Source organism: Cynoglossus semilaevis, chromosome 15, assembly GCF_000523025.1.
Source record: "Cynoglossus semilaevis isolate Cse_v1.0 chromosome 15, Cse_v1.0, whole genome shotgun sequence".
Classification (NCBI taxonomy): domain Eukaryota; kingdom Metazoa; phylum Chordata; class Actinopteri; order Pleuronectiformes; family Cynoglossidae; genus Cynoglossus; species Cynoglossus semilaevis.
Window position 1 is genome coordinate 16,045,881 of NC_024321.1, and position 19,564 is coordinate 16,065,444.

General features: G+C 42.6%; 2 protein-coding genes across 3 annotated transcripts; one reads left to right on the plus strand and one right to left on the minus strand.

Moving 5' to 3' along the window:
- Positions 1–784: 784 nt before the first annotated feature.
- Positions 785–11,193, minus strand: LOC103391241 (mucin-17). The gene is made up of 2 exons (XM_008327428.3): positions 10,017–11,193; positions 785–9,465 (listed from the first exon to the last, which is right to left on the minus strand). The coding sequence occupies exon 2, from the start codon at positions 9,384–9,386 to the stop codon at positions 1,290–1,292; it is 8,097 nt and encodes a 2,698-aa protein (XP_008325650.1). The 5' UTR covers positions 9,387–9,465; positions 10,017–11,193; the 3' UTR covers positions 785–1,289.
- Positions 11,194–12,061: 868 nt separating this feature from the next.
- rmnd5b (required for meiotic nuclear division 5 homolog B) lies at positions 12,062–18,087 on the plus strand. 2 transcript variants are annotated; one of them, XM_008327429.3, is made up of 10 exons: positions 12,062–12,173; positions 13,720–13,900; positions 14,025–14,167; positions 14,248–14,385; positions 14,467–14,567; positions 14,675–14,841; positions 14,959–15,124; positions 15,223–15,325; positions 15,423–15,577; positions 15,892–18,087. In XM_008327429.3, the coding sequence occupies exons 2-10, from the start codon at positions 13,762–13,764 to the stop codon at positions 15,953–15,955; spliced, it is 1,176 nt and encodes a 391-aa protein (XP_008325651.1). In that variant the 5' UTR covers positions 12,062–12,173; positions 13,720–13,761; the 3' UTR covers positions 15,956–18,087. The 2 variants fall into 2 exon arrangements, with proteins under 2 accessions (XP_008325651.1, XP_024919100.1); XM_025063332.1 differs by lacking the exon at positions 12,062–12,173 and adding an exon at positions 12,240–12,540.
- Positions 18,088–19,564: the final 1,477 nt, after the last annotated feature.

A 19,564-nucleotide genomic window follows, 5' to 3' on the forward strand; every position in this document is an offset into this window, starting at 1 on the left:
ACACATGTTCCACCGAGGATAGTCATACAGAACCACAAACACACTCCTCGAGAGCCTTATGATTATTTTAAAGCACAGTTAAAGCACGTTTTCAAATGTATTTCCATTCATTCTAAAGGAAACTAAGACCAGGATCAACGGTCAGGTTCTGATTAGAGCGCCACCTGTCTGTTTACTAATGGCATTTACCTGATATGGGACTGAAACGTTTGCTTGATCTTCTCTAGTGGTCTGTGGCAGCCTCTAGTGGTCGAAGCTTCGTACTGCTTCACACTCGGTAAAAAAACGATGCATTTTCTATCTGTTTTATCAGAACTATTTGTTTTACGAGCTTTCTTTATTGTGGCTTTATCTAAACAGCTGAACAGCTGCACATCGATAAGGACCTCAGCTGAAGCAGCTGCTGGTCAAATATGTAAATAATAATATTAATTTTTAACAGTAAATTTCCATGTGATGTCTGTACAATTATTTAATAGAAATTCCAATCATTATATAAAAAATATATATAAATATTATTATAATATCAATAGTAATATTCATAACAATAATATAGGCTAAAGAAAGTAATTATGAAATATAATAAATAATAAAAAATAATAAAAATAATGATAAAGCTTTTCAGCATTGTTTCAGTAGGAGTATAAATAAGTACATCAGAATAAAAAAAAATATGGCAGTAAAATGGTATAAGACTACTGCAGTAGTATTTTGTCGTATTACATGAAAATACCCTGATGAGACATAAACAACGTCATGAAATTGGAGCAGTGCTTGTGGTATGTAACAACATTTTATTGCCATTTTTACTGCAGACATCATGTGCAAAAACTCACTCAAACAATGTTAGAGAAAAAAACATTAACAAAATAAATATGAGGTTCTTTTAACCAAGTATTTTCAAGTCTTTTAGGCAGCTGTTATTAAAGTACACAAATCATTAAATTAGTAAACTTAGATATGAATACCGTCTGTGCAGAGTGGTGACATTCAGTGTGATGTTCTTGCTTTGTATCAAAAAAAACAAAAAACAAACAACAACCCATCATTATTTAAGCAGACAATTATATCATAAACAATTCATGGAAAATAATGCTATGTTATGGGTTTTTTTTTTTTTCAAAAGCCGTCACTTAAAGCAGCCTAGCATACAAGAAGCAGCAGAAAATAAACAAAGACTAAAGAATCCCATCTTCAGTTGCAGCTCAGGCTAACATTACACACCCTTTTTTATACACTGTGTATTTAAAACCCAACAGGCTCCAGGAAGGCGGTCTCTATCCTCTATTTCAGGACCTTTTCCTCCCCGTTGGGGGTAGGTTGGGGGGTTGTTTGTGGTAATATTCTGGCGGGGTGGGATTGGGGCTTGCATTCATCCCTGTAGGGACATAATACATGCTCTCCAGGTAACTCTGGTCCAACTGTGGGTGGCTCTGGAGTTCTGGCTTAGACCTCGGACCAGTGTGATTTCTGTAGCTGGCTCCAGACCCACTGGGGTGTAGCGTTGCTTCGCCAGACGCCTCAGTGTATCGAGGGGGCTGGGGCTGATGTTGGCTATGGGCTGCAGGAGCAGGAGGAGGAGGAGCAGGTGCAGGAGGAGGAGCTGTATAGGGCATGTACTGAGGAGCAGGGGCATACATATTTGGGTTGTGAAGAGATGGATAAGGAGCTGCAGAAGGAGGATACAGGCCTGAATGGGACACGGCTTGCTGTGGGATGAGAACTTCCACGTACTGGCCGGTCTCCGGGTCATACAGCATCTTCCTCAGAGGCTGCACAGGAACCTCAATGTAAAAATACTTCCCCGTCTCGGGGTCCAGGAGCACTCTTCGAGGTGTTTGTCCATAGCTGCTCTCCGAGTACACACTAGCACTGTCGCCGCCATATTCAGACCCGTATGAAGGCCCCAGGCTCTGAGGGCCACACATGTACTGGGGATCCATAGGAGGAAGTCCAGGAGAGTGGCTGTGGGCAGGGTCACTGTACGCTGCTGCAGCCAAGCCTGGTGGCTGTTGCTGAGGTGATCTGTGGGGTCCAGGGTTCCTTCGAGGGTCCATATGCTGCTGTGGCTGCAGTGGTCTTTCGGCAGCGCAGCCCTGCATTAAGGAGTGATGAGGAGGGCATGGAGGGGGTTGGTACAAGCCCGGTGGTTGGTTTGGACCAAGAGTACTTGATTTAGGAGAAATAGGTCGGTAGCTCAAGGGCTGAGGGTCCGGTCTGAACTGATGTGGACGGAGTGGGGGCTGAGGCAACGAGAATGGCAGTCCCTGTCCTGGAGAGTGTGCAGGAGCAGGGGGAGTGAGGGTATGGGGGCTGCGGTGATGGTGAGGAGGGGTGTGACCGGGGTGCGTAGGGCAGGTGGCTGTGCAGGGGCAGGGAGGAGGTCGAGACGAGGGCTGGTAGCGATTTGGCCTCCTGTGGGTCAAATCTGGAAGCATGAGAGGGCTGAAACTCTCCCTTTCATCGTAGCTGGGGGGGTCATCCGAGGCATAAAAATGCATGTCATCTCCCCTGGGGGGGCGCTCGCTAGACAGTGATCTGCTGTAAGTCTGCGGTGTGTATGCTGGTGCTTGTGTTGTGGGCACAGCAGCTGGTTGGTTTGTAGTGTTTGCAGGTGCAGGCACAGCTTGTTCAAGAGAGCTCGCCGTCCTGGGTTGAACTGGTGGCTCAGTGTTTGGATCGTCAGCAGCACGGTGGTGTGGTCTAGTGGCTTCAGCAGTGGAGGGTTCGGGACTCTGGCTTGCTAAGTGGCCAGAAATTGGAGCTGAAACTGGGGTCACACCGTCAGAAGTGGCTGATGCTGGGACTAAGGTTATTGGTCTCTGCGTATATCTGGATATTACAGGTGAGGCAGCGCGTTGTTGTTGTTGTTGTTGTTGTTGTTGTTGTCCTCCTCTGTCAGTGTTAGCCTCTGGCTCCGGTGAGGATGTTGGCCGGTTTGAGATACTGGAACCGGTCGCTGCTGTTGTTTTGCCATGGGGAGGTTTGAGGGCGGTCATCGTAGACACGGCTAGTTTTCTTGTGTAATTTGAATTGGACTCATTTGAGATTTTCCTGTAAATAGTTGGCGAGGACACCACAATAGTTTGTGACCTTTCGTCAAGCAGTGGTTTCATCGCTGACGTTGTTGCCGATATTCTTTGAGCTTCATTCGGCACCGCTCCTAATTCTGCTATTTTGAATTTGCAGCTTGGTTTTGGGGGCACCACTGGTTTTTGAGAATTTTTAGCCACAGATTTGACTTCTATTGTTTGAGGCCTGTGGATTCCTGTCACATTAACAGGAGTCTCTTCTTTGGGCGTTTCTTTACAGGGCGGTTTCACTTCAGTTGGCTGGTTTCTTAATCTCCTTATGGCTGGGGACCTCAGTGGAAAAGTTGGATCCAATCTTTTCACAGCTTCAAAATCTCCACCTTTTTCCTCCTTTTGTGCAGCGAGGGTCAGCATTTGCCTCGGTACATCTGCCCGTGAAGGTGCGGTTTCCTCTATAGCTGTGTCAGTTGGAGGTTTAACGTCATTGTCTTCAGGCTCTGCGGTTGTTGCGGTAATGGTGGTTGTGTTTTCTGATACTAACGACGGACCTGACGCAGTGGATGATGAGGAGAACGTCCTCTGTCTCTGAGGTTCACTCAGCCCACCCTCTGAGTGCAGCGGCGTTTGTAGCGGGATCTCCAGGTAGTTTACATGTTTACGCGTGGGCCCATTCCCTCTGATTGAGTTTTGTCCATTACTCACCACTGCTCCAATATCAGCTTGATAGCCTTTCTCCTTCAATAACATTGAAACAGCGTGGCCACTGTCCTCAAGGCCACTGAGGTCAGTGGTAGGTCCAGGTGAACGTGAAAAACCAGGGGTTTGTTCTGGGCTTAACACCTCTTCCTGGGCAGGTGATGTACGTATCTTAGTCCTGTTGGATCCATCCCTTATCAACATGACAGCAGTGGACACCTCTCTGTCCTTACTGGGTACTTTGGGGAGACATCCAAGCATGGGAGGTTTTCTGTCTACTGCTCCAACTCCAGGCCTGTTCTCTTTATCTGATATTTTATGCATTTCTATCAGAGGCTCCTGCGTCTCCGCAGCTTTCTTTGGCTGGTGCTGACGTGGCTCGTCATATCCTGCGGCATCATTCTGTATATCTGTGAATTCTCCTTTACTCTCTGGAGAAGCCTGTAGTTTCTCACTTTTGTTTTCAGTCTTGTTGGTTGACGTTTTATTTTTGTCATCCTTCCAGCAAACTGCCTTGTATTCTATTTGCATCGGTTGTGAATGAGGCTTAGCTTTACTTTGCAACAATGTTGGCGACGACAACACCTGGGGTTCTTCCACCACAGCTTGTCGCTTTTCGTCCCTGTCTAATCCATAATCTTTTTCCTTTTTGCCACTCCTCTCCTCTGCCCTCGTTTGAGTTTCCTCTTCCTTCTGGTTACGTTGAGAAACCTCAAGCCCTCTTTCCTCTTTTATGTCTCTTCCCAGTTTGTTAAAAGTTGGCAACATTGGTTCATTTCCGTCTGATGTCATCACAACAGTAGGAGTTTTAAAGGACAAATTGTACGTATTCTTTACCAGCTGTCTGACATCTCTGACTCTGTGAATGGGAGCTTTGACTTTATTATTATAGCCATTTCCGTTCTCTTCAACCGTATTCACATTCACTGTGGTTGCTACTGTTTCCTGCTTCTCTGTGGGACATGTAGCTGGAGGTGAAGCCTCAGGTTTGTTTTCTGCCTCCGGTGTGAGACGGACATTTAATGAAGCTTTCTTTTTCTCAACAGATCTGGGTGCAGTGGCCTCTGGGCTGGATGTGTAGGCATTCGTGTCTTCCTGCTGTGGAGGTTTGCGGTTCCCTGTGTTTTCACATTCCTGGTCTCTGTTTGTCATCCTGGCTGGGCTAATGCTGGCTCTAGTGGCAGAAGAAGCTTCTGTGTTCCCAGCAGTGGCATCTGCTGAGTCACCTGCCTCCTGTTCGTCCCAGTTTCTGAAGCCATCTGCTCGTCGTACTCCAGTCCTGGCCTGTTTACTGTCGAGTGGAACTTTTAGTTCCGATCTCATTTCTGACCGTAGAGAAATCGCACTTCTGCTCTGATACTCAAGCTCTTCACTGTCACTCTGTGAAAATGTGACACTTTTGCTGCTGCTGGATGAGCTTGGCCTGTGAGTGGGTGGCGCTCCAAAACTTCTGGGTGATTTGACGTTATCCTTCCTGATTGGTTCATCTCTCGCAGGATGTCTCTCAGATAGAAAACCGTAATCTGACTGAGGAGTAGAGCTTTCAGGTTTTGGTGACACTTTCAGTGGTGGCACCGTGCTCTCAGTTGCGGCGCTGATTTCTTCAAGTGCAGAGCTCTCTTCTTCTGCTTCTTCTCCAGATTCTTTGTCCACACTTTGCATCTTCTTTGACAAAACATTCTTAATGAGACAAGTGGCCATCTTTGTTTTGGAGCTTGTTTCATCCAGAGACATGGATTTCTGCAGCTTCGACTTAGTTTCATTTTCTTTACTTGGTTCAAGGGTACATTCAGCAGGGACGCGTTCCTCTGTTGCAGCAGGTGTGCTGTGTTGTCTCACCAGTGTCTCTCTGATGTGAGTCTCCATGGTGGGGCTCTCCTGCAACACTGCAGGACTACTGTTTTCACTGCTTTCATCATGTTTCCCTTCACCATTATTCTTTCTCTTCAGTTGAATCTCTCTCTTTGGAACTCCTCTTCGCACTCTCCTCGAGTCCTCTCTTTCCAAGGCCACATCAACACACTCAAAGCTGCCCATCTCATAACGCCTTAAAGGATCTAGGCCGTCAGAATGGTATGACGATGACTGATGGAAAGGGACATCATCATTGTCCAACTTCGAGGTTGAACCCTTAAAGTCAGCATAAGCTTTCCATCCTGCACTGGCCCCAGCAGGGCTCCCCTGGGTCGATGGCTGAGAAATGTTGGTTGATGAAGGGTGACTGGAGCTATACATATCAAGATAATCAAGCTCAGGGCTTGACAAGCTACTGTAAGCCACATCTGTAAACCACTTCACCTCGTGATCTGCATCATCTAGTTCACTTCCCATGCTGGAGCTGGAGCTTCGGCACGGCCTGCTTGCCGCCGTGTTTCCAGACGTACTCTTTTTGCTCTGGTGTGCGGGAGGTTTGCGGTGCCTGCTAGGACCATCCCCCCTGCTGTCTTGCTGGGAAGGTAGTCTCTGAAGAGTTTGTTGTTGCTGGAGCGGTCTGGTGGCAAACAAGCCTTCTGAATAAGATTGCACTGTTGGCAGCCCCTGACGGGTCTCTTTGCTTGGGGGAGCTGCACCGCGACTCACAGGCCCTTTTCTATTCCTGGAAATGAATGACAGCTCAACCTGTTCCCCTCTGTAACTGGCGTCCCTCTGCCACCCCTCCCGTTTTGTTGGAGCCTGCTCCTCCTTATTTCTTCCTCTCACCATCTCTCTATTCCTTTGCCTCACCCTATTTAACTCCCTCTCTTCTTCCAGCTGCATTTCCCTGTTCATCTCCAGTTGCTCTTCAACACAGTGGGCCTGATTATTTATTTTAACTGGGGCAACGTTGGGGCTTTCCCTGTTTGTCACTGAAGTATTCAAATTTCCACTTAGCGGGGATGTTTCAGCCTGAGCCGGGCTGTGACTTCTGTTCTGCCAGTGTCTATAGGGTTTCTCTGGGGCTAAAATGTGGACAGGCGTAAACCTGGTGAGTGGGGGTGAGGGAGTCCTCCTTCTGTGGGCATGGTAGGCCATGTTTGAGGTGAAACTCTCTTCGCTGTCACAACTAACTTTGTTGGACAAATTTCTTCTCGAGCTCTCAGGTGTGCAAGCAACTTTCAATGATCTGTTGCTTTCAGAAGCTGGCAAAACACCTATGAACTCCGGCTGTGTTTTTTCCTGCAACGGTGAGGAACTCAAAGTCTTCTGGAGAGGTGAAATAGCCGGACTTCTGTTGTTAGGGATGGTAGGGGAAAGAGAGGTGATTTTAACAGGGGGATTCCTACAAATGACCTGTTTCTGAAAACAAGTATGAGCGAAGTCTTGTGTCGTATCAGGCAAACAAAAGTTATCCTGAATGTTTACTTGTTTTGTCTCTAGAAAAACCTCTTTTCCTGTGCTTTGCTGTTGTGACAAGATTTCACCCTTTTCCTCAGTCTTAAACGGTGAGGTCAAAATGGGGGAACCGATGGAAATTGGTGAGGAGGTGCTTATAATTTCAGTATGACAAGACTTGTCTCCACTCTCTGATTCAATTGATGGTGACACGTGTTGAACCTCAGCTGAAAATAAATACTTGTCAACTTCAGTTATAACAGTGAGAGAAGGAGGCTTTGATTTCTCAGGGCAGTACTCTGTAGTGGGGGAGGCAGGTGAGTTCCTTTTCGGAGATTGAGAAATGGGTGAGCGGACTGGGCTTGTCTGGTATTGTGGTGTAGGACTTTGAGGCAGAAGAGGTGAAGTGGTTTGGTATCTAGGTTGGGGAGAGGGAGTCTGCTGCTTTGTCTGAGGCGAAGGTGTTTGGTATCGTGTTGAATACGACACAGATATTTCAGGCTGTAGGTCACAGCTTGTGAACTCTGATACTTGTGGAGATTCCCGTGGTGTACCAGTAGACTCTGCTGTGCTGCTACGGTGACTCACACTGATTTGGGTTGGACTCTTTGATTCACTTCTATCAGAGTCTGGAGTGGAGAGACGTGAGGGGTGCAAAAAGGCAGGAGAGACCCTTTCCTCTGGCTGAACAACTGTGTAAGAAAACCCTGTGATGTGAGGGGATGAAGTCGGGCTTCTGGAGGAGGCAACGTCAATCTGGGGCTCAGGGGAGGATGTTGTAATCCTGATTTCAGGTGAGGGTGCAGTATGTCTGTGCTCCAAGGGTGAGCAGTCCCTCCTAAACTCAGGTGATGGAGATAGACTATAAGAGGCAACAGGTGAGAACGCCTGGGTGTTAATTTCAGTTGGAGTTGAAATGTGCCTCAATTTAGGCGAGGGGCTCGGGGAAGGATTTCTACTATGAACTGGAGAAGGAGCACTTAACAGGCCAGGTGACGGATCTCTGTTTGATAATTTAGGTGAAACACTGATTTCCACAATCCCAGGGGAAGATGCTATCAAAATGACTGGTGAGGGAGGGGTGTATCGTGGAGCAGGTGAGGAGAGTGTACTGCCTGCCTCTACTGATAGGCTTGTGCTTTTGCTATCAGGGGTAGATATAGGAGTAATGTCTATTCCTGCTTGACAATGTGTTGAAATTGGCTCTGGGGAAGAGTGAGACTCCTCAATACTGGGTGTGGAGCCTCTGCTTAAAAGGTCAGGTAGAGAGACCCTCCCTCTTAGCTCAGAGAAGGGGGATGATGCTTGAGTATTACAGGAAGTGGGCCTGTTCTTCAGCTCAGGGGAGACTGAAGCCTCTCTGGAACTGAACGATAACTCTTTACTAAATTCTGAATAAAGAGGAGATGAAACAGTATCTCTAGATTGAAATGTAGATTCTGGAAATTCTATAGCGATATCTTTGGATGGCAATTCAGGGGAAGCACTGCTAAAGTTACAGCTCCTTGGCTGAGGTGAGTTTTGTGCCAACCTGATTTCAGGTGTCAATCGAGTGTTCACTGACTCAGTAGAGGATGAACTGATACGCTTACTAGAGTCAGAAATGGGGCTTGGAGTTAATGCTTGATATGAGTGGCTATTATGTTGACCTTCGGAAACAGGGGTTAGTCTCTCAAAGTCAGCTTCTGAGTGAGATCGTCTTGAGTCAGACGATGCGGGTGAATGACGTTCTTCAGCTGAGAGAGAAGATACTGGTGAAGTTCCTTCCCTTGGTCTGGGGGTACAGAGACGACTACGTGCTGGAGAGGAGATCCTCTCACCAGGTGAACTTGCTGCACCAAAGGCAAGAACCGGTGATGTGCTTTTTCTGTCTGTGTTTGGCCTAGTCTCCTCAAAAGAGTCTGGTTGCTCCAAAGTCACACCCTCACGCTCTGACTGACGCCCCTCTGAAGATGAGTTCTGCAATGGGGGGCTTTGAAGCCTTTGTAGCGAATCGTCAAATCCCTCTTCTCCTTCACTTGAGCCTGGTGCTGTGTGATAAGACCCTGAAGAGTCGTTTAAATCATCCACCAGGGATGCTCCCGACGCTGTTCCGTCCACGTCTGTGTGTGGATGGACAAAAGTCCCAACGGCAGGACTGCTTGACAGTGAAGGTGAATCACCCTCGTCACCAAAAATGTCACACAGGCAGGTGGTTTCAGAGATGCTGCTGTGCTGAGCAGGGACGTTGATGATGTCAAATATTTCAACGTGGTTCGGGGTGCCGTCACGATGGCACAGGGAAAATGTGCGTGGCGCGCTGCGCAGGAAGGAGTAGCTGTCCCCCTGGAGAGTCCAGCTGTCCATTGCTACTCCACAAGTTCAAAATTCTCTCGGCGGCCAGTCCCGTCCACTCCTTCAGAGTCCTTTGGGCTGTCCTCCTGGGCTGGAAATATGATATGGTCAACTGAAGGATGTGAACCTCATCCATTTATATCAAAATTAACATTTTGTATACATGTTTACATATCAAAGACAAGGGATGATGTCAACTGATGTTCCTGATCTGCAAAAGCAAATAGATCTTTAAATCTGAGATAGTATGAAGAATATATTCCACCTTTAAAAAGGGTTCACAAAATAAAAATAACCCACTCTGTCACTGTGGCTTAAAAAGCAGCGCCAATCAATCTGGACTTTACCTAATAAAAACACTCGTGAAGTCTATAAAAAACGTGGTTAAATACCAGAAATATTTTTTTTTCTGTATAGGCTTATAGGCTCTTTGAGTTTTAATTATAATATTACATTTATCTTATTAGAGTTCATAGTGCTTTTTAAATTGCGGTGCCTGAAAACTGTTTATCGTAGATGAAAACAATGGCTTTAGCTCTGGTTTGTACTTAACCTTCTTCCAAACTTTCCACAGTTGCCTTGATGTAAGACTGACTACAGGACAAGTGCTAACTGGGAGAGGCAGAGCGTATAGCACTGTACCTTTGGCCAATCCTGAAGAGTTCCTGGGAGCATTGAGTTCCACCGTGTTGCAAAATCTGCCTGTCATCCAGTCAAAATCATCAACACACTTGCAACTTACAACAATCCTGTGTAGCTGCTGAATCCCGGACTGAGCGGCTCCGTACAGCTCTGTCTGGCAGTGCCGCACTGCCATGTATCAGACTCGCAGAAGAAAACTGTACATAGGTATCTTGCTCAGACGAATTACATCCTCCAGTGCTCCCATCTCTATTTCTGCCCCTCCCATTGGAGCTGGCTTCGGTATAAGCAGTTACTCATTCTGACCTGGATCTTTTTTCTTCTCCTCTCAGACCAGGGTTTGGTTGGGCATTTGCTCTACACAGTGAGCCAGTCTGGGGGTGCGGTGTTGGGGGGTGGGTTTATAGTTAGAAGCAGGTGCTGATCCAGCCAGGACAGATGAGTGCCCCTGGAATCTGACACTTAGAGCCAGCTCAGTCACAGGGCTTCTCTATATATAGACCCATAGTATCAGGGCCAGATAGCCATAGCTTTAGCTCTTTGCCTGGGCATGCAGCATAGAGAAGAATGGGAAAATGCCAAACTCCAACTGGAGTAACACACTGTCCACTTTACTACTACCTAGAAGGGATATTTACCTATGACACAACACTAAAAGAATGTATGTTTGTATGTGTGTGTACTGTATGGGGGTGTGCCAATGCATGTGTGTAAAGGCTATCATGTATCTGTGGACAAAGGTTAACACAGAGCAGACACACGGCTCACATGTAGAACCCCTGTGCATTTTATGTTAGGGTAGAATATAGATACATATTGTCAACCGTGTTGTTCTCTAAGGTGCACCAATTTCACTTTTAAGATGGGCTACTATCATAACTACTACCACAGCCCCGGTGGCAGAGGCAGTTCAAGTGTAGAGGCAATGAGTTCAGGAGGGCTTCTGTCCCTAACCAAATACCTCATTGGATTACAATTCACTGTTGGTCATCAAGTCATTCATGGCAAGCCAATGGAAAATCTTAGCCTTGGCTAAATGTTGCATCAAGGTTACCTTTTTAAGCACTGAGAGTTTGCTTTATAAAGTCAACCAGCTACTTCATGTCACGGCTTAAGCGTCATCGTCCACTGTTTTGTTTAAGCCAGGGGTCTTAAACATTTGTTATGCCAAGGCTAGTTTTTGTTTTAGTGTAGTACTAAACTATTCAAATAATATGCTGGATATATATTTTGATCTTCTTATTTTAAACATGTAAAAGGTAAAATAATTACTTGTGGCCACTATGTGGGACTGAGTTTGTGCATTTTTGATTAAAAGATATTTTAAATAATATAGCACTTTGCTAAAATATATGACTAGAGAGAGACATGTGAGAATTTTAAAATAATAATAATAATATATATTTATATAATATTTCTTGCCTGGGTCTAAAGTGACATTTTTACATTTACAGTGTAGCTATATTCAAAAAATAAAAAAATAAAAAGATTGTGCCTTGACGTTTGCTATTGTTCAGCGGTTTCAGACCAATGTTAAAGAATAAAATAGAAGAATAGAATAAACCTGCATAAAAAGACATTTAAAATTAATAAAGTTTGAATAAACCTGCATAAAAAAGACATTTAAAATTAATAAAGTTTTAAATCTTTCCTTTACGCACACTGATAGATAAGTCTTATGCTCGGCATAACAACTGTAGTTGTGGCAGCGCTGCAGGAAAGAGTACGACTCATAAGGAAAGAATGATGAGCACCTCTGCTATTAGGAGCTTTGCTTGACATCACTGATAGATTAGTCACTCCATCCTGCTGCATTTAAAAAAAAGACAACACATTCTCATCCATCCATTTAAACATATAGGCGGAAGAAAAATGGAAGAAGAAGGAAGGAAGGCAATCCCACATTTATTATACAAAACAAGTAACACATTTGGTTTAAGCAAATAAAAATGCAGAAAATGGCAATTACTGCTTCCAATCTTAATTGTACATGTCATTAAACCCGGCTCAATTGAATTTAGCACAGCATTGCAGTTTGAATAAACTTGGCTTTTATTTTGAAAGTAACAACACGGGAAGTTCCGCATTACGGCTGCTAGCGTTTCCACAACAGGCAACTGGCTAACGCTAATGTTTGCTAACTATTTGGCACAATAGGTAAGTGTCGTTTCTGTAGTCACAACCTTAACTTTATTAAAACTATGCTATCTGTTTGAAGCGTTAAACTTATGTGAATTAACGTGGTTGTCATTTTGTCCTGTAGTATTTTTCAGTGAATCTTGTTATCTCGGCTAGCTAACTAGCTGTTGAGTAGCCTTTGTAGCTTAGCCAGAATCAGCGTCAGCGTTTGTTTACGTCCGCTTTTGCCGCAGCTAAACAAAAATCCGAACCGCTACTAATTACATATTCTTCTTAAATGTCGACCACATACAATTTTAATTATTATTTGCCAGTCCAACAAATACAAAGTTGCTGCTTGAAACACAAGCGTATTTTGTGTTAAATGCTGGTTTCCTCTGTTGCGGTAGGTGGACATTTTCTGTGTTTAGCTCACAGGCGTTAAATGTATGTACAGTCATACGGTTTCTTTGTTTTTAATTATAAACACAACTCGTGTGGCTTAGGTGCGTCCTATATTGTGATCTTATTTAAATGTATTATAATAAGCCAGTTTTTATATTACTACGTCTGAGGGTGAGTTTAGCGGTGACTGTCTTTAGTAAACAGCAGGCCGCAGGGAACACTGTGTGCCTGCTGTTCATCAAGTCAGGGGCTGGTTGGTTGTTTTTAAAGTCACATTAGACCAAACTGATAAGGAATAAATAAGAGTTTCTTTGTTCAAATCTGTCAGCTGTCAGAGGTCGATTAACCCATCATCGCGGTGGCAGTGTAACAGTCATGAGACTGATGGATATCATGTACCGTCTGATAGTGAAGTGATACTAGATTCTTTACTCCTCTGCTGGCTCAGACTGGAAACGCACTTGTTTCTGTTATGTATCAGCATTCTACAAATACAGGCATTACAAACAAAAAATTAAAAAAAGAAAATGTCAACTTCAGTACACCAGTCATTTAATAAGGTCAATAGAGCGTTGTATAAAATAAAGTACAAATTATTTTTACATACTTGTTCTTGAGGTTATAAGATGCTTTAAAAAATAATTCACTGTTGTGCTGCCACTGCTCTGGGTTCTGATTAATGTGTCTATATATGTGGCCCAAATTAATTCGTAGGACAAAGCACCTACACTTAAGCTTGTGACTGCAGTACGTAGACATTTGTTAGGGCTTGTTTATTCAACAGAGAATATTATTGTGGTACTTGATAAAAGCTCCACCTTCAAAAATGTTAGATTATTCATGAATGTGTGTACTTACTACTACAAGACTAGTAAATTGGCACAGAGACACTTAAATAAAAATGTACATTTACGTTTAAAAAATGTTCTGCTTTGGTTAGTCTGGTTTATACTGATAAAAGTTATTTATTTATACTTTTTGTTTTTCTAGCTGTGATCTATAGCTAGGGAAATGTAAGCTTCAAGTTTTGACTTTATAAAATACAGTAGATGTGTAGTTCAAAGGGATCAAGACGTCATGTATTGCTTACTTATATGGATCATGAGCAGGATTAATTATATTTGTGTGTGGCTGTTGAGGCCTGAACTAATAATTCCTTAATTTTTATTTTTTCTTGAAGGTGTCAGTATTTTGTGTGTGTGTGTGTGCGTGTGTGTGAAAAATGGAACAGTGTGCATGTGTGGAAAGGGAGCTGGAGAAAGTACTTCATCGCTTTGTAATGTATGGGCACCAATCTGAGGAGAGACTCGACGAGCTCCTGCGCAGTGTCTGTGAAATACGAGGACAACTAGTGGCCTTTGGTAAGACAAGTTTGTCCACAATGTCTGAGATCAACTGTGGTGCTGTATATTTTAATGTCAGTTGTCAATTTAAGTATAACTTGGTGGGTTTTTTATGTTTGTTTTTTTAAATAAATCTTGACAGGTGTACAAGATGCAGACTTATCTGTCCTGTCACAGACCATGGCTCAGTGTTGTAAGAATATCAAAGAAACAGTGCAAATGCTAGCTTCACGACATAAGGACATCCACGGCAGTGTGTCCAAAGTGGGCAAAGCCATTGACAGAGTAAGGACTGCCGGCAAACTCCTTAAACATTTCCCGTTTGTTCTGTACACAGATGTTATATCTTGCCTTTCTCTGTATAGAATTTTGATGCAGAGATCAGTGCTGTGGTGGCAGAGACGGTGTGGGACACACCAGAGAGACAGAAATACCTGAGTGAGACTATCGTGGAGCATTTGTACAGACAAGGGATGCTCAGTGTTGCAGAGGATCTGTGTCAGGTAAGAAGCTCTGAACATTTCAGCCACACAGTCCTTCTTTTATCCTTGTTTTGTGAAACATCACCATTTTTTTCTTTCTAGGAGTCTGGTGTAGTTATAGATATGAGTATGAAGCAGCCTTTCCTGGAGCTGAACAGGATCCTTGAAGCTCTGAGGATGCAGGATCTTAGGCCGGCACTAGAGTACTTCAATTTTTTTCTATTAAAGCTCTAGCAAAAGCAAATGAATGCTTTATTTTAAGGCTTGAAACTTTCACTGATCTCCGTGTTGATGTCGTGAACTTTTCCAGGTGGGCTGTAACGAATCGACAGCGCCTCCTGGACTTAAACAGCACTTTAGAGTTCAAGCTGCACCGTCTTTACTTCATCAGTCTGCTCAGTGGAGGAATCAACAACCAAATGGAGGCGCTGCAGTATGCCAGGCACTTTCAGCCCTTTGCCTCTCAGCATCAGAGAGGTAAAAACCCAACTAAAGCATAATCACTGACACAAAGATGTCCCACTGCCATTTCCCTGTGACTGAAACTTAAAAAAAAACCCAGATAACTGATGTTCCTAGTTTTTGTCCCTCCAGATATCCAGATCTTGATGGGCAGTCTGGTGTATCTGCGTCATGGCATTGAAAACTCGCCTTACCGCGGCCTGCTGGAGACCAATCAGTGGGCAGAGATTTGTAACATCTTCACCAGAGATGCCTGCGCTTTACTGGGCCTCTCTGTAGAGTCGCCACTGAGTGTGAGGTCAGAGAACGGACAACCACACACACAAAAGACTGTAAACATGGTCAAAAAGGTTAGATATACAGTGTAGTATATCTAATATCTTTATCTCTCCCCAGCTTTGCATCAGGCTGCATGGCTCTGCCAGTACTAATGAACATTAAGCAGGTGATAGAACAGAGACAGTGCAGTGGAGTCTGGACACACAAAGATGAGCTACCTGTGAGTTGCAATTAAAAATTTCATAAAACTGTTTTGTTTTTTTCTTTTTGTCCACATCACTTTTACAATATTATTTTTTACCGTTTCCTTTGTCTAGATTGAAATTGACCTTGGGAAGAAGTGCTGGTACCATTCTGTGTTCGCCTGTCCCATACTCCGGCAGCAGACGTCAGAGAGCAACCCACCCATGAAGCTCATCTGTGGCCACGTCATCTCCAGAGACGCCCTCAACAAACTGACAAACGCTGGAAAGTAAGCTGGAAACCTAGTTGGATTTACAGTTGATGACACATTTAATGAAGTAATTTTATACATAGCATATAAAAATCAAAAACTGGATTTTTAATCACACTAGTTTTGTTAAAAAGGGTTTCTAAAATTAGCCTTACATACCATACCTCCAAGTCAATGAGTTCTTAGTTTAGATGTAAGGAAATGAGCAAATGAGTAATATTTCCAAAATACAAGCAGAATATTCAAGATAATTAAAGCTCAGTGTTAATAGTACAATACCACATGATATATAATGAAAAAATATGGATTTGATCTCACCTCCTTATCCCCAGGTTGAAATGTCCGTACTGTCCCATGGAGCAGAATCCGTCACACGCCAAGCAGATCTACTTTTGATACTGCACACATTTACTCACCAGTGAGAATGAAGATCCCTGGAGCTCCTCACATTTCCAGGACCATTTGCTCTGGCAGTTTTCCCCCTGTCCCCGGCGCCTGGGCCTGTTATTTGTAAGCAAGTTAAGTTTATTTCCCAGTGCTCCAGTGGACAGCCTCGGCCACCCTGTCACCCACCCCGGACCCTTTAACTTTACATAGTCCAGAGCCCAGCGGTGATGATCCACCTACAGCCTGTCATCGTGCGTGTTGTCAGCGTGGAGATCATGGACGTCACAAGGATTCACCCGTGGAAATGGATCATTCATAAATTGCAAATGCGGAGTTAGAGGTTATCCTTTTTTTTTTTTTTTTTAAATCTGTCATACTTTAATAGTGTTTGTTTGACAGCTTGAGTTGGAAGGACAGCTTTTTTCCCCCCCTGACGGAAGTGGTGAAATAATTGTTAAAGGGTGTGTGTGTGTGGGTAAATGAGTGGTGAGCAGTTTTTGACTTCAGGATTGTAATGAACTTCTGTTATACCGGACAAACGGACAGCATAACAAAGTGTAGTTGGTTTAATCTGCTGCGAGGGGAGCCTGGAGGTCTGTCTTTGATTGTTGAACTATTACTCCTCCATAATAAAGGCCTCACATAGCTTAAAAGTCACCGTTGGCTGATGTATCCATTTGTAGAAAATCTGTAAGAAAATTGAACTAACTCATCGATGGCAGAACAGCTTTTTTTCCCCCTTTTGTGACTGACCGCACCAGCAAGATATTGTTTTTCTCATTATAGGAGCCATCTCTTGTTCTCTGTATGTAATTAACAATGACAAAAAAAGGAAACAAAAATATATATAACTACTGTGACATGTGTTTTTTTAATTGCAACTGCCAGGATAGCTCATGTAAAATAGTACATTTAACTGAAAGTCTACATGCATAATCAACACTGCTGTGTAACTTTCAGAAGTATTGACACGTCAGTTAACGTCACGGCCGTGCCGTCGCCTCACTCTGCTCTGCATCGTGTTCCCCCAGCTTGCACGCCATGTGACATGGAGATGTAAAGTGGTGTGACGGTAGCCGTTATGGTCTGACTTGCAGTGACTGTGGGCTTGTGATTCCGCTTTACTCGCCGTGGGTGGATGGAATCCTTCTGGTCTTTGTGGCTGTTGTTTAATATATACTTAGAAAAAAAATACCTTCCCTGCTTACATAGGTTTGTCTTTCATCCAGAGGTTGACTCATATGAGAAACAATAATACTTACATCTCCTCAGGGCTCGTCGTAACAGGTCATACACACACCTCACAGTTGGCTTTAAGCTTCTCATACGGATTACATACATTTTACATATTAATATATATACATATTTACGCAGAAATATTGTGATATTGATGCTCATAGTTTGAGTAGTACTGGAGTTTGTATTTATGAACTAACTGATCAAAGGTGGCCACTGGCGGTGGCGCTATGGTTTTCGGGACATTAGTAACAGGCGATAATAACGGTGATGTCATCTCACACAGTGAGGCAAAATCATTCATCAAGCACTGCACCAGCATCACTCACGTGTGATCATGATGGTTAATTTGTTTTAATGTCTTGCTTTTATTGAGTTATAGTATATGTTTTGTGGGGAATTATTTTCTCTACTTTTTTTTTTAAACTTCTTTTTTTTTTTTTTGACAATCACTCGTTGCTTCTTCTTGCGTTCATTTGGGTAGACTGCCAGCGCTTTGGATTTTGGTTGTGTCCTTTGTTGGATGTTTGCGATCCTGGCTTTTGTGTGTGTCTGCAGCCTTTATTGTAAATATTTATCCTCTAACCTGTTTCATATCCCTGCATCTGAGACTCGAAATAAAAATTTATACTCAAGGTCAGTTTTGAGGCTTCAGCGGGTATAAGGTGAGGATGTCCAAAATGTGTTCAACTTTGGCAGGATTTGAAAAGGTTAAAATACCTTAAGGTAAACTGCTCCTCCTCTGGCACTATATTGGTAGCCTTATAGCATAGTTGCCTAAGTAATAATTTGCCCAAATCTACTCTTTTAACACTGCTGATTCACTTTATCTTTTTAAAAGACTTGTTGACACATCTGCTTGATCCTGCTGTTACAGTTTAAATAAAAAGTTGTGTTTGCCAAAATGTTGGGTTTTTTTTTTTCCTTTTTAACAGAGAACCTTAAAATAGGAATTATGCTATAAGGCTACAATATATATTAGTATAGTATTAGTATATATATTAACGTGGCCACTTTAGGGGAGGTTAAATGCAAAACTTTTTTTTTTTTTTTTAAATCTAAATTATTAGATACAAAACAGGCTATAAGGCACATAAATTTCATATGAGAAAATTACTTTAAGGCTAAGAGATGCTAATTGGGAGCTAAAATAACGTAATTCCAAGAATACATGACGGTAGGTAAAGGTTTTTAATATATCCAGGGGGATAATAATGCTTTTAAATAAATTAAAATAGCCCTTTAAGACGTATTTCAATGTTTTGAGATTGATTTTGTTTCACTTGGTAGCATATCCAACCGTTCCTGAACAGTATTTTAGGTCAGCCAAAATAGCCACTATAAAATGCTAAGGATTTAGGAGTGACATAAAAATACGCTATCGCTGCTGCAGCACTCAAGCTTCTTGGTAAGGAGACTTAATGTGGATTTTTATTCATTTATTTAGAAATTTTCTTTATCAACATTGACCCGAAAGAATCACTGTGCGAAACTTGGCCTTATATAGGGACTTGATAAAATTAGAAATTCAGACTACGTTTATTTGTTAGCTAGCGTAACTTTACTTTTAAAATTACGTCGATTCTGGTGTTACCGTAACATTTACATTTCATTTTCATGTTCCATTGGTGAATTGGTCCGATTTTATTTAGTTTACATCTGTAGAACAGTGACTTACAAATATATTTTTTAAAATATATATTTCTTATTATACGCCATTGTGTTCTGTTTAACATAGATAGCAGTTTAGCTTAGCATATTATGTGCGAAATTAGTATCATTATCTTCAGGTGTTACTGCTACCAATTCAAAATATCAACACAGGGTGTCGCTGCTACCCCATTAAATATATATGCACTAAATTCTCCTAAAAGTCTGATCCACGGTTTGTTTGATTTTATTTTTCATTTTATTTTATTTATTTGGGTTTTTTTTTTTACAACTCAACGATACCATATTAATGAAAAGATGTAGCCGAGACTACAATTTAATGTAAGTATATTTTTTAATTAACTTAATCTAGTAACACGTTTAAACAAAATGTTTTGTTCTGTATACAATACAATATTCAAGCACACGCAAGCCGCTACTATTTAATGTAAGTATATTTTCAATTAACTTAATCTAGTAACATGTTTAAACAAAATATTTAGTTTTGGATACAATACAATATTCAAGCACACGCAATGTAACTAAAGTGGCAGAAAGTAATATTTAAAAATAAACAGCTAAACCCTCTGCATTACCTTAATAGACCACTTGGGGTTCACAGAACCCGCAATTAAGAACTCTGGTGCAAACTATGTAAAGTTATATATTTATATTCCATTGGCATTTTTCCCCTGATGGTATTTAGGTGCAGTCTGCCTGCAGTTTTAACGT

Coding starts and splice junctions, on each gene's coding strand:
- rmnd5b (XM_008327429.3), top strand. CDS start 13,762: ATGGAACAGTGTGCATGTGTGGAAAGGGAGCTGGAGAAAGTACTTCAT. Junction 14,168..14,247: donor TGGGCAAAGCCATTGACAGA/GTAAGGACTGCC, acceptor TTCTCTGTATAG/AATTTTGATGCAGAGATCAG. Junction 14,842..14,958: donor TGCCTCTCAGCATCAGAGAG/GTAAAAACCCAA, acceptor TTGTCCCTCCAG/ATATCCAGATCTTGATGGGC.
- LOC103391241 (XM_008327428.3), bottom strand. CDS start 9,386: ATGGACAGCTGGACTCTCCAGGGGGACAGCTACTCCTTCCTGCGCAGC.